At 39.1% G+C, this 14426-nt stretch overlaps 1 protein-coding gene across 2 annotated transcripts in view; it reads left to right on the top strand.

Annotated features, from left to right (window-relative positions):
• AVL9 (AVL9 cell migration associated) overlaps positions 1-14426 on the top strand; it is a 63180-nt gene that overhangs the window by 35048 nt on the left and 13706 nt on the right. For both annotated transcript variants that reach the window (XM_075921768.1, XM_006124037.4), the window contains exons 9-12: positions 1603-1672; positions 2559-3106; positions 10638-10772; positions 11986-12205. In XM_075921768.1, coding sequence (XP_075777883.1) covers positions 1603-1672; positions 2559-3106; positions 10638-10772; positions 11986-12205 — 973 coding nt within the window. The remainder of the gene's footprint in view (positions 1-1602; positions 1673-2558; positions 3107-10637; positions 10773-11985; positions 12206-14426) is intronic.

The raw sequence follows: 14426 nt of genomic DNA, 5'->3' as shown, positions 1-14426 counted from the left end.
TTAATCCCTCAAGGTAAAACTGGTTTAAGTGTCTCTCTGCCACCATATTATCTAGATTTATTTTAAATGGTTTAAGGTTGTAGAAAAAGGATTTTGGAAACTATGATCATGTAATTAGACTGGAAATGCCTTCATGGAGTTGGTATAACTAAGATTTGATGTATCAGAGGGGTAGCCGTGTTAGTCCGAATCTGCAAAAGCGGCGAGGAGTCCTGTGGCACCTTATAGACTAACTGAAGTGTTGGAGCATAAGCTTTCGTGGGCAAAGACCTGCTTCATCAGATGCATGTAGTGGAAATTTCCAGAGGCAGGTATAAATATGCAGGCCAGAATCAGGCTGGAGATGACAAGGTGGATCCAATCAGGGAGGATGAGGCCCACTTCTAGTAGCTGATCTAGAGGTGTGAATTCCAAGAGAGGAGAAGCTGCTTTTGTAGTTAGCAAGCCATTCACAGTCTTTGTTTAATCCAGAGTTAAACCAACAGAACACCACTGGCCATCACCTACAGTCCTCAGCTAAAACCTCTCCAACGCATCATTAGTGATCTACAACCCATCCTGGACAATGATCCCTCGCTTTCACAGGCCTTGGGAGGCAGGCCATTCTTTGCCCACAGACAACCCACCAACCTGAAGCATATTCTCACCAGCAACTACACACCGCACCATAATACCTCTTAAATCAGGAACCAATCCATGCAACAAACCTCGGTGCCAACTCTGCCCACATATATACACCAGCAACACCATCACAGGACCTAACCAGATCAGCCATACTGTCACTGGTTCATTCTCCTGCACATCTACTAATGTAATATATGCCATCATGTGCCAAGAATGCCCCACTGCTATATACGTCGGCCAAACTGGACAGTCCCTATGTAAAAGAATAAATGGACACAAATCAGATATTAGGAATGGCAACATACAAAAACCTGTAGGGGAACACTTCAATCTCCCTGGACACACAATTGCAGATCTAAAGGTAGCCATCCTGCAGCAAAAAAAACTTCAGGACCAGACTTCAAAGAGAAACTGCTGATCTACAGTTCATCTTCAAGTTTGACACAATCAACTCAGGATTAAACAAAGACTGTGAATGGGTGTGTTTTTCCTCACTTGTGTGCAGCCCCCAATTGATTTTTCTGAGGGTCAGTGGCCTCTGTTCCAAAAAAGGTTCCTTACCCCTGCATGACTAGAGCAATCCTCTAGTCAGCTAAAGGCAGTGTGGCATAACTCTCATTCTTCAAGAGTGAGCACCATTAAGGACCAGAGTGTAAAATTTTGCAATTCAATCAATCGTCAAGATTGTAACTGGTCATTCTTGCCACCCCTAAAACTGTCCCAACCAACCAGTACAGGGTTGAGTTATCCAAGTACAGTAAATGCCTTGTTGTGTCTTCTCTTTAATACTTATCTGAATAAAATGTTATAGGGGCTTTTCTTGATGTAAAATTCTCCATAAACTAATTTTTTTTGAGAGAGAGAGAGAAGCATTAGATGTCCCCCGATTCTCTTGTTTGTTTGTTTTGGGGTTTTTTTGTTTGTTTGTTCTTGACTTAAGCTTTCATTTTAATTTTCCCCTCCTCGCCATTCCCACAGGTGTTGTTTTATATTTCACCAGTAAATAGACTGGTGGGAGCACTGATGACTGTCTTGTCTCTCTTTCCGGGTAAGTAAAAGCAGGTTTGGGCTCTTTGGGCTATATCTTTCTTATGTAATATCTGTTCATTACAGGCAGTCCCCGGGTTACGTACAAGATAGGGACTGTAGGTTTGTTCTTAAGTTGAATTTGTATGTAAGTCGGAACTGGTACATATTGTAGGGGAAACTCTAGCCAAACATTTCTCCAGAGCTCAGTTTTATTCTCCCACACCTCAGTTCCCTCAGTCCTTTATTCTCAAGCTGAGGTGTCTTGAGAAAAGCCGCTCCGCGTCTCCCTGGTCTGCTGGGGAGGAGGCGCTAGCTTCGCGTCTCCCTGGTCTGCTGGGGGGAAGCAGCTAGTGCGGGGTTGCCTCACCCCGTTTGTAAGTAGGGATCCGATGTAAGTCGGATCCATGTAACCCGGGGACTGCCTGTACTTAAAATTGACAGTGATAGTATTGGAGAAGTGTGTGTTTGCAAATTATGTGATATGAGATCTGTGTTGGTTTATTTCCAGAAAACAATAGTCACAATGAATTCACATTTAAACCTACATAGTATTTTTATGAAGCACACAAGCGTACAACCTTATAACAGTTTTTATGGAGAGCTCTTTACCTTAGAAATAAGATGCTGAAGTCTATTTGATCTGTTCGGGCTGCATGTTAGCCACCTTTGATATGTGAATGAATAAGTCATTGGTTCTGTGTTTCTGCCAAATGTATATTGAACTTTAAATAGATCTTACCAAGGTTAGTGCTAATCCATTTGGGCAGAAGAAGTGGACTGGATTTTAAAAGGGCTTAAAAATGCATGACCTCCTTTTTTTAATAAACTAAAAAGTGTTTCCTTCTTTGCCATTATCAAAAATCACTAACATCTTTGAGATATTTGTGTATGTGTTTGTCCTCTAGGTATGATTGAACATGGTCTTAGGGACAGTTCACAATATAGACCAAGAAAGAGTGTTTCAGAGGATACTGGCTTGCAGGAAGTTACTATCCCTTTAGATGATTATGTTTCCGTGTCTGCTGCTGACATTTCAAATACAAACTCAGGAATGGGTGAGGGACGAAGAAAGCTGTCAGGAAATTATGTACTGGAGGCTCACAAAACAGATGTGCCTTTATCCAATTTTGAAAAGAATTGCAATGGATCAAAGTCCTCCAATGACTCTGGGCAACATTTGAAACCTCCTTCACGCACTTCTCCAGAGTCTTCTGAAAGTGACTGGGAGACCTTGGATCCTAATATTTTGGAGGATACCAACTCGAAAGAAGGAGAACATGAAAATATGACATCAGAACAGACTGAAATCTTTTCAAAGGAATGCACGACCTCAGAAAGCCTTCCAATTACTGTGCAGCCTCAGGCTAAAACAGGACATGTGGTTCTTGTTCCAGGACCAATATCTGGATTGGAGGAGGACCAGTATGGCATGCCATTGGCTATTTTTACTAAGGTACACATTTTGATAATTACACTTAGTAAATATTTACCCACACTTCAAGTTTTCAAAAGTGACTACTGATTTTGGGTGCCTAACTTGAAGCCTATTTAAAGTATTGCTCCATATTCAAGTGCAGACTCTGACAAGTGGCCTTATTTTTGTGTAAACAAAAAAAAAAATCTGCTTTTCTGAATGTATTTGAATATACATCCAGAAAAGTGGATATTTTTATTTTACTAAAATATGAAAAAAAAATACATATTTCATGTTCTCCTTTCGAACAGGAGAAGGAGAAAGACACTCCCCCACATTCCTCTTGCACACCAGAGCCTATGGGGGCTCAGCCTAGTAGATTTTATGTGCTCCAGCACCATGGTGAGGCAGCAGGAGAGCTGAAGCGCCAGCACTGGTTGCCCAGTGCAGGAGGGGGCCCTGAGCCTCAGGGGTCAGACCCAGGCAAGCCAGGGGCTCCATTTGGCCTCCCTGGGCCTGAGGTTCCCCACCTCTAATTTAGGCTTTTCCTAAAGTTCTGTGTGCTGTAATATGTAAGCACTTGCTAGACAAATCTGAGAGAGAAGGTCCCTAGTGGATACCATGGACAAACATTGCTCAGCAAATTAAACACATTTACATCTAGCACAGATTTTACTTGTACTGCAATTGGAAATAAGTTCTAGAGAAAGTGTTTGTGAGAGACACAATCTTTGTACACTTGAATCTTGAAATGAAATAAAATTAACAACTGACAGTGCTAAATCACAGCACAGTGGCTTGCTGCAGCAAAAGACCCCAAAAGGCTGGACTCTGAGCTCTTGTAATTTGTATTCCGCATGGGTTTCCCATTAGCATAGTTTTAATGCACCTCCCTGAGAGGCGGTAGCTATGTTGATGGCAGAAGCTCCCCAGCCAATGTAATGCTGTCAGTTCTGGAGGTTAGGTTAGTATAACTACATCACTTAGGTATGTGGATTTTTCATATCCCTAGTTGTTGTATTATTGTCACATAAATCTGTAGTGTAGATCAGATCAGTGTTGCAGATAAATACAAGCTAGAACAGATAGTTTACTGAAAGTAGATAACACACATTTCGAGGGACTGTTCAATGTGAGAGGCCTATTAATGCTCCTCCAGTCATTGGGAGGAACAGAAGGGAGTGTGGGGAAAAGCAGATGTAGGAGAATTGTTGTTGGGATATAGATTGTTGTAATAGGCCATAAACCCTGTGTCTTTATTCAGTCCTTTATTTTGAGTAGGGTTGCCAGGTGTCCGGTATTGACCCGGACAGTCCGGTATTTTTGCCTCCTGTCTGGTATAAAAAAAATATACATCAGAAAATACCAGACACCTAAAATGTCCGGTATTTTCTGATTCCCCCGCCACGAGGCAGAAATACCGGACACCTGGCAACCCTAGGACATACTCAGCAACTGGACCCAGCTCCCTGCCCCCAGGCCTCCTGGTTCCGCAGGGAAGCTGCGTTCTGGCTTGATCAAGAAAACAAAATGGCCACCAGCAAAAAGCCTAAAGACCAAGGGAAAGCAATGCCTTCCCTGGGTCTTAGTGCTCAATCGCTCCTCTGTTCCTATCCCTATTCTGACTCTGTATGCACTCTGAAAGGGGCCATGCTGTTTTAATGCTGTTTTATTTATTTATTCTCAACAACTTTGGTCTCCCCTCTTTTTTCCCCCCCTCAACAGAATTTTTCCCCCGTGCCTGCTCCCCTCCCCGTGGTTGGAAGTGTGGGAGCACACAAGTGATGCGCTGCCCTGCCTCCTGGGGGCAGGAAAGGAGCAGAGTTTAGCAGAAGGGGTGGGATTGGAGGTGGGGCTGAGGGCTTGTTTCCACCAGCCCTGCCTTCACCAACCCGCCCATGTGTACACCCAAAAGTGGTGGTGGTGTGTTTCTTTTATTCTTTTGTGAGTTCATTTGAAAGTTTAGTGATTTTCTGATTTCACCCACATAGTTAGTGCACTGGATGAGATGCACCTAGTGTTGTGAAAAGCATTTGTAGGACGCATAGATCTTGAAAGATGTAATGTGGGGGGTACCGATCTTCATTGCTATCAACATATGTTTGTAGGTTTTGCATTAGTTGTTCTGGCAGGGCCTGGTGTTGCTTTGTGTTTGCTCACAAAGCAGGATATACAATTTACATCTGATGATAAGCTTAGAGAGGTTGGGGAGCGGGTTATTTGAAGGCCAGAATAAAGAGTTCAGGGTCCCCATTAAGTATGGGTTGTAGTTGTTTTATGGTATACTTTATAGGTTCCAGTGTGGTGTGGCAAATAGGGGGGTGTGGGCAGAGAGAGGGGGTTTTATCTCTGTATTGAAACAAGTTCTCTCAAGATACTTTTATGGTGAAGTGTCCTTGTTTTGCAATGGTGATTTTGAGGGTGTTAATGTACATTATTCCAGATTTTTTCTCTTTGGAGCATGTTCTGTGGCCGAGATGTCAAACATGCTAACCACTAGTCACATGTGGCTATTTGGCCTGTTGAGTGTGGCTAGTTCACTATAGCAGTAGCCGCTGTAGTGGCTACTACTTCAGAACTGATTGGACACCACGGTTCTATGGTATGCAAGTGCCTAGCTGTAGATAACAGATGTATTGGGGTATATACTGAATCTGCAAAGGTGGTAGGTGTGGTGATCTGTGGGGGGAAGGGGGGGTTGTATACTTTTATGGTTCCATAGTTGAAGCTGATCATGATGTCCAGAAAATTGATGCTGGCATGGGAGCGTTCCAGAGAGCGTTTAATTTACAGGTGTTGGTTATTGTGGTAGAATTCTGAGCTAGGAATGTAAAATCTCATTTAAAATATTAACAGGTTAAACTACATGTTTAACCTGTTAACTTGCCTATTGCAGTTGGGGGGCCACTGAAGCAGGCTACCCATTTACATCCCTAATCTGAGGGAGTTTTTGGTGTCTCTACAGAGGATGAAAATATCATTGATGAATTGCAGGTATATCAATGGGTTTCATGAGAGACATACAATCAGAGTGGACTGATTTAAATCAATGCAATTTAAATAATTGATTTAAATCAAGTTTCCCACTGATACTACTTCACATATTTCTTCAAACTATGGTGCAAATTTGATCACTAAAACATTAATTTACAGTTCAGTTCACCATTTTACAACATCTAAGAGGATATATATTGTGTAATTTTTTTTAGATAACTTGATATTTATTTTAGGAAATAGTTCTTATCAATCCTAGTGTACTGCTGCTGCATCTGCAGCTTGACACAGGTAATGATGAGTATGTACTAACTCTCACACACAAACACAATAGCACTTATATTTTATTAGCTTAAAGTTTAAATGTTACATAAATGTTTCACATTTGCAATTGCATCAGTCTACAGAGTTGCTGACAGCTGTCCTTAAAATTCTTTTTAATTTTCAAATTTTATTAACTCTTAACAGACAAGTCCTCATATCACTAAATGTTACCAAAAGAGCTAAGACTGACTCTACTTAGAGTGCCCTTAATTTTGGAGTCTGAGGGGTAGCTGTGTTAGTCTATAATTAAAAAAAAAACACTTAAAAAGAAATGAATGATCCTGTAGTACCTTAGGGTATGTCTACACAGCAACATTATTCAGAATAACTGACCTAATGGAAAGCAGGAGGACTTCTCACTCTCACTCCTGTAACCCTCATTACACATGCACCAAAAGCCGAATTAAGCTATTTCGACTTTAGCTATGCAATTGATGTAGCTTAATTCAAGTTTTGCCCTGCAGTGTGGAAGTGCCCATAGAGACTAACCTGGTTCTATAGGACAATTAGTTGTTTTTTGAGTTTTCTTAATTTTGGAGTAAGCACCATTGAAAACAAGTATAGGATGGGGTTCCTTTGGCAAAGCTGCTCAGTAAAATAGGTAATAGATTTATGGTGTCAACATTATGGTCTGTGACCAAGGTATTCCAAAATAAGAGGCATGTATTGTGTAGTACATAAAATAAGACACTCAGTAGCAACTGGCAACTCTAGATTTCTTTTCCTGCAGCCAGTAGATTACTGGTAGATTCTAAATTTAGTTAGCTAATCCTTATGGTTTGTTTAATTAGTTAAGCTAAATATTTTTCTTCTCGCAACATCCAACATAGCAAGCAGTTTGGGAATTTACTTGTTAAATCACACTTACACTAAAAGGAATAGAGTCTTGAAGAATGATGTATTGTAAAGTTAATCCATATTGTTCCTCACACATAGCCACGTCTTTATCCACATCATTTTCTCCCAATAAGCAGTTTTCTTCATGATGTTTCATTCTTGCAGCTAGGCTCCGCATCATCTTGCACTGCTTACACCTGACATGTTTTTGTTTTAACCCAGGAAACGAATTTCTTCAAAATATTCCCAAACAGGGTGTGTGTCATGCTCAGAATTAATTACAGTTTTTCTGTGGCAAAAATGTGGGGAAATATAGGAAACTATGTCTTTTGCTAAATGTCTTCCTTTTTTCTTTCCAATCCTCTCTACTGTTCCATTCTATGCTGCCTCTGTCCTTTCAGATATAGTGTATCTCTCTCATTAGACAGTGTCTTTACTCCTCTGCCATGCTTGGCCCAGATCCACCACCGCATAAGCAAAGAACAAAAACAGTCCTATCTAGCCTTTGTCTGTCTTTGCACATGATAGTCTGCTGAGAAACAGAAATTGAAAGTCCAGAACTTTCAAGAAGAAAGCGCTGGTTGGCAGGCTGGACAGACTAGAGCCACTAATTCATTTTTAGAGGATTGTAAATGTAAGTTTAGCATGTTTGTGATTATATTTAATTATAACTTGTTTTAACTGGAAAATTTAGTATTTTTTTTATTTATTTCAAAAAATCAGATTTAAATAAATTTGGTTTTTTACATTTTTTAAATCATTGATTTTTTTTTTATTCACCCTGTAAATAATATATCTGAGATACACTGATGATATTAAGTTGATTACTCTATATCTGACCTATCAATCCTCATCCTTAAAGGAAATCTGCACAATACTTTCAAATGAAACTGGATTTACATCTTAATTACAACTCTCTATAACCCACCAACAAACTTTTGCTATGTCACCTTAAATGTTCCCTTGAAATACATGTTAATTACGTATACTAAACAATCTGTTCCATTTTGTGTTTAGCTGTGACACCCTGAGTAAATTTCCGAGATCTGTATAAGATCTAAAGCTAGTCTCTCTCGCCAACAGAAGTAGAACCAATGAAAGACACTATCTCACCCACTTTGTCTCACATATCCTAGGATTGAGTCAGCTATAACACTGCATACAAACAAATGCAAAAATCATGTTAACTTCAGGTCTACTAGAAGTATCATTGTAAAGGCAGAAAGCAGTGTTATGTTTTGCGGTTGGTTTGGGTTTTTTTTGTGGGTTTTTTTCTTTTTTCATTTAGTAAAAGGAGAAAATCACTATTGGGGGAAAATGTTTAAGATTTTTAAGATGGGTTAAAATGAAGAATGGAACAATTTAAATTTAACTAATAATATAATTTTAAATGTTTATCTTCTACCCCACAAAGGCATTCATTCTCTCATAAAAGTTTAGCTAATGAAATCAAAGTAAAGGACTTGAAATTTCAGATACAGCCGCTCTCCGAGTTACGAACGAGTTACAGACCAACATTGGTCCGTAACTCGAACTGTTCGTAAGTTGGATCCCATAGAGTTTCATGGCGACCGCACTGTTCGTAAGCGCGGATCGCCGTTTGTAACTCAGATCTGCATTTAGGACCGCTTTGGTCATACGTGCGGATGGTTGTAAGTAGAGGTGGCCGTAAGTTGGGGAGCGGCTGTAAACTAATGTTTAGGGATGTGCATCCTTCAATAACTTCAAGATTGTGTACTCTCACCAAACAATTTAATTCATTATGAAACTGTACTCCATTTTATACCTATCAATTTTTAAATCAAGAATGGATGTTTTAGTAAGATACACTTTAATTCAGGGAAATCCTATAACCTGTTTTATATAGGAGGTCAGACTATATAACCAGTGGTCCCCTTCTGTTTTTATAATCTGTAAATCCCTTTTGATAGGACTATTTACAAGTTAGTTTTCTTGGTTTTGTATCCTTGTTCAGTACTGTGGAAAGAAAGTTTAGTGCATTAGACCAAAGTTGGATGAATAAAATTGTGCCAAAAGGTCATGAACTGGCTTAATTGACCATTGGGTAATGTATTTTCTAGTATAAAAGAGCACACACTACAAGAAAAAAATAGGTTATGGATTTTTTTTTACTATTTTTAGTGACTGCTATCTAAGAGCAGATGCTCAACTCATTTACTCCAATGTAAATCAGAAAACGTCATAGTTCCGTGATGAGTTTATAATCCAGTCTCCTTTTTATTTTAAGTGGTAAAGCAATTTTAAAAAAATTTAACACCTTCTCTGGTTGTAAAAATTACATGACAAATATTACATTGGCAACATCCTTAATTTTTTTCTGGGAACCTAATGCTCCAGGGTGATAACTATCTATCCAGACTGTTACCCTTTGACAGTGATGGCTCAGTTTAAGTTGTTAGTGTTTTGGATAGTGATCTCTGTGTATAATGGAGAAAAAAGGAGTAGTTGTATTCCTTTCTTGCATATGTTTCAAATTGTCATGTACTGCATGCTGATTGATGTACATTCACTCTTGTTTAGGCCAATATGCCTGCAGCCCGTCTGTTACAGTTAGTAAAAGAACTACACAATGCTTTATGTAACTGAACAGCTGGAATTGGGCTAGAGTTTCAAGGGGTACATTGATTCTATTTTAAAATGAAAATTATAATACTTACAGCTGTATCACTAGAATTTGGGTGTAACCTACATCAAAGACTTAGACATTTTTAAATAGCAAATTTTCCTGGAAAGCATTGATATAATTAGTATCATAAGAACATAGTGGTTAAAAAGCACAGAGCTTAGTCTTTTTCTCCTCCTGCTTTCTTTTTTTCCTCCAAGGAGCATGTATATACTCACGAAAAGTTATCCCTGGAGCCTGAAAGTCTGTCCCTGAAAAATGTGGATAGCTGAAGTGCAAGAGTGTATAACAGTCCTGGCAGCATATTTAAGTCCTGACAGTAGATACTCTGCTGTGGAAAAGAGGATATTTTCTCTGTCCATTCCGTTCTTGTCCTTCTTACTGTGCGTGCCAAGATATGAGAATTGGATTGAGATCACCAAATTCATTTCACATTTCTCAACCCAGTTACAATCTGAAGGCTGTTTGGCCTAGATTTCAACCAGTCACATAACAGTGAAAGCTGTCATGAGCCATTACTAAATATATTCAGTTTCTGTGAAACTGTGTTTTGCTTGTGTTTGCATAATGTAGCAAAGCAACATTAAACTCTGGTGGCAGTTTGGCTAGGAACATGGTGCAGAGGGCAATGTTCTCTCTCTACAGTGTTGTTCTTGATTTCATTTAGCTGTTGGAAGAACTGGCAATGTGGGTAGCTACAGTAAGATGGATCGGGGAGGTATTTTGCATCTCCCTTTTCTTACTAATCATTTAACATTTCTATTATTTTAGGGTTACCTTTGCTTGCCATACATGGCACTGCAACAGCATCACCTCCTCTCTGATGTAACAGTCCGTGGCTTTGTTGCGGGAGCCACCAACATCCTGTTCCGTCAGCAGAAGCATCTAAGTGATGCAATTGTGGAAGTATGAATTCTCTTCTTTTCAACTTAAAAAAAATGGTTGTCTTATGAATGTGTTTGTCAAAAGAAGAGCCTTTGATTGCTAATGAAGTTGTTAAATAAATACATTATTTTTATTATTTGTATAGTGTTGGTACCTAGAGTCCCAGTAATGAACCAAAACTCTATTGTCCTAGACACTATACAAACACACTATAGAAAGCTCCTATTCCAGAGAATTTTCCTATACACTTGCTTTTAAAAAAGCTTTTGTCAAAAGGCAATATAAACAAAAATATTCCTAAACTTCCAGTTAGGTTCACTGACATTTTCTGTACTTGGCTTAAAGTGGGTAACCAATCAAGTTTTCGTGATCTCAAGGGAAATTGACCGAATCAATTGTGTGTCCAAACGAGCTATTCTGAAATAGCTATAGTGCTGTAAATTTACAACTTATCTTCTTCTTATTCTGGAAGAACTTCACCATGTAGTCAAGCCCTTAAATAAATAGAGAAAAATTTCACACCTATGATGCTAGAATTCTTTACACTTTCATTCATATAAATTATTAAGGTTTTCCTTATTAACTTTGTTCACTTTGAAAAATATTAATAAGTTTCTGGTATAATACATTATATCCAGTGTTTACAGTTTATATAATATTTTAAGAGCTCCATATAGCTCCTTGTTGTCATGACTTATTTTTTCATAGTGAATTTTGATGGCTCCCTAATATGATCTTAAAAATAAATATATATGATTGAGAAACAGACCACTATGATAGCCCTAATATGCTCTTCCTCCAATGCATTTATTTATATTTAAACTGAAATAAAAAATGCCCAGACCGAAAACTGTAGATGCCCTAGGAATTCAGTTTACAATTACATAATTACGACCACCCAACAACATTAAATAATCATGTCCAGGTAGCAAGTTAACACAGTCAACTAATAAATCAGTGTCTTGGAAAAGCATCTCTAGAAACATACCCTATCTGAATGTATCCAAAATCCTCATAAAGAACTTTTCCCAGGAAGATCATCAAGTTTAGACTACTTCAGACCGATATCTTGTATCATGAGAACAGGTAAAGCATAATTTGGTAATCTGTTTCTCCTTACCTTTGGTTGTGGTTATAGGTGGGGATGAATTAGTCATTTGATCAAAAATAGTATGGTTATGTATTCTAAAGGTCTTATTTGGACTGTTTTTTCCCTTGGGATTATTTCAATCAGATAGAGGAAGCCCTTGTACAAGTCCATGATCCAGAACTCAAGAAGACCCTGAACCTCACAACTGCTGACTTGAGATTTGCAGACTACTTGGTGAAGCATGTTACTGAAAACCGGGATGATGTTTTCCTTGATGGCACTGGCTGGGAGGGAGGAGATGAGTGGATCAGGGCTCAGTTTGGTGCCTATCTTCATGCACTGCTTGCTGCTATGCTACAGCAAGGTACATTCTGGTAATCTCTTTAGGGGCTAAGTTGAGGATGGGTAGGGAAGGCTGGATGCTTAGTAAATAATTGTTTCATTGCATTTTCAGTTTGGTTCATGCTCATCCTTTATCTGAGTTGAAATTTTTTTTTTTTTTTTTTAATCCCTTGACTGTTGTAACTAATTTCATGCTTTATTCTATGTTATTAACTTTCAAGTGATGAACAGACTACTATATTCCCTCTTTGTTATCTTGGTTATTTGTGTTTATTTCTCTTACGCTGTCCTCGTAAAAAGAAGTACTTGTAATCTGTACATATAGACATCCTGATAATTTAGGGTCTCTTTGTGGACTTTAGCTATTCCCACTAGTTATGCAGAATTTATAAATTCTCTCTCTCTAAATCTTTTAGGAAAATGTTCTGTTTGCCCATTATTGACCCTTTTAATTGCCCTCCCCTTCATAACTCTCAGTTGACAGCCTGAAACCAATTCTATGTCTACTCCATGATGCTCCTTAGGCAAATACTGTGTCATAGTTCACTTCAAACATTGATATATTAAGACTTCTATGTTCTCTGTAATTTTATTTGAGATGATTAACTGTTTGTGGCATAACATACTTTTCATGAATCTCATGATCTAAGTTCTCTATAAGATGTGCAGCAGGGCAGCCATGCAGCTACTAATTGAGCCCTGCCCAAAGGTTTAGGGCTGCCATACAGAGAGTTTCCTGGCTGGGGAGAGGCACTCCCTCAGCAACAGAAGCTCCCCGCTCCAGACGAGCGTGCTGGTAGGGAAGGGAACATAGGGAGGGAGGGAAGAAGTATGTGGCTAGGATGGGAGGGAGCAAGAGGGGGTTGAGTTCGGAGTATGCAGGAGAGGAGAGTTTTGATTACAGAGATCTGATTACAGCAGCTGAATTTGCCTGCAACTTCCTATGAGCTTTCAGGGCTAGGAGAGGGGGACCAGACAGCATGGGGTAAGTGGGGAAAAGGGGTGGTGCTGGTGTCTGTGCAGTTAGGTGGTGAGAGAGGAATGTTTGTTTGGGATGTCTTTAACTTGTTTCCATCTGGGCTGCAAGCAGGAGGAGTCAAAACCTGTCTGTCTCTGTGCAGCAGCCCTGGTTGGGCTCCAAAACTAGGACTTTCTCCTGGGCAAGGCTGGGGGAGAGCAGATTTCATGGAGGGTAGGTGGGGAAAACGGGGGGGTGGGTTGTTTGAGGTGTCTTAACTTGTTCCCATATGGACTCTGCGGGGAGCAAGAACCAGACTGTCTAAGCACATTAGTTCTAGTTGGGTTGCAGACATAGGACTCTCTCCTGGGCTGGGGCAGGCTGTATGGGGATGGTGACAAAATTTCAGATGGGTTAAAAGCTTTTAGGCTGCTTTTGAATACTGGAACAAAAGGCCTAGCTCATGACATTTGCATGATTACATTTCAAACAAAAGAATCATTTACTTTCTTACCATAAGCCATTAACACCTATGTAAACTTTAACACATTTTTTTTTAGTGTTGTAGATATCTGCAAACTCTGGTCTTAATGCTTTTTAAAAATCCTGTGTCACTAGTTAATACATGGTAAATACATGGTAAATTGTTAAAACTGGAAGAACTGGATCCTATTTAATTTGTTTGGCCTTTCAATTGGAGGTGGATTCTGGTCAAGTGCTCTGGGGGTTTCTTCTCTTTGAGTTAGTGATACACACAAGGAGAAAGTTTCAAACCAGAACTTTTATCTGTTTTACAGATCTCTGTTCATTTGCATAGCATGGACCCTAAACATTCCCCAGAGAAAGTGTATAAGCCTGAGCAAATGCCTTTCACTCTCCTTTCCAGTGTCAGTAAATATTTAAGTTAATATTTTCCAGGAGAGTATGACTATTTATAGTTGACTCACGGATTTGTTTAGCATCTTAAAGCTGTACATATTTTTTAGGCTTTTACTTAATGGCCATGCCTTTGATTTAGTTATATAGCCATTTGCGGTATGCCCCATTTTGATGTGTTTTACTAGCTTGAGTTGTTAGGAAGGATGCTAATGCATGTACTCCAAGCGTAGTGTTGGTTTTCTTTATTTGATTTCATATTAAATAAACATCTTAAGCATTATTCCTTGTTAATTATCCCTTGTTTTAATATATAGTCTTTCATATCCGTGGACTGTTTAAAATATATATTTTATACTTAGTTTTTTTGTTTGTACTGGGACACACTACATCTCCACGTACAACCTCA

The sequence above is a fragment of the Pelodiscus sinensis genome, chromosome 2 (assembly GCF_049634645.1).
Source record: "Pelodiscus sinensis isolate JC-2024 chromosome 2, ASM4963464v1, whole genome shotgun sequence".
NCBI classification, from domain to species: Eukaryota; Metazoa; Chordata; order Testudines; family Trionychidae; genus Pelodiscus; species Pelodiscus sinensis.
Note: the sequence above shows the minus strand (reverse complement) of the source record. Positions and strands in the feature narration are given on the sequence as shown.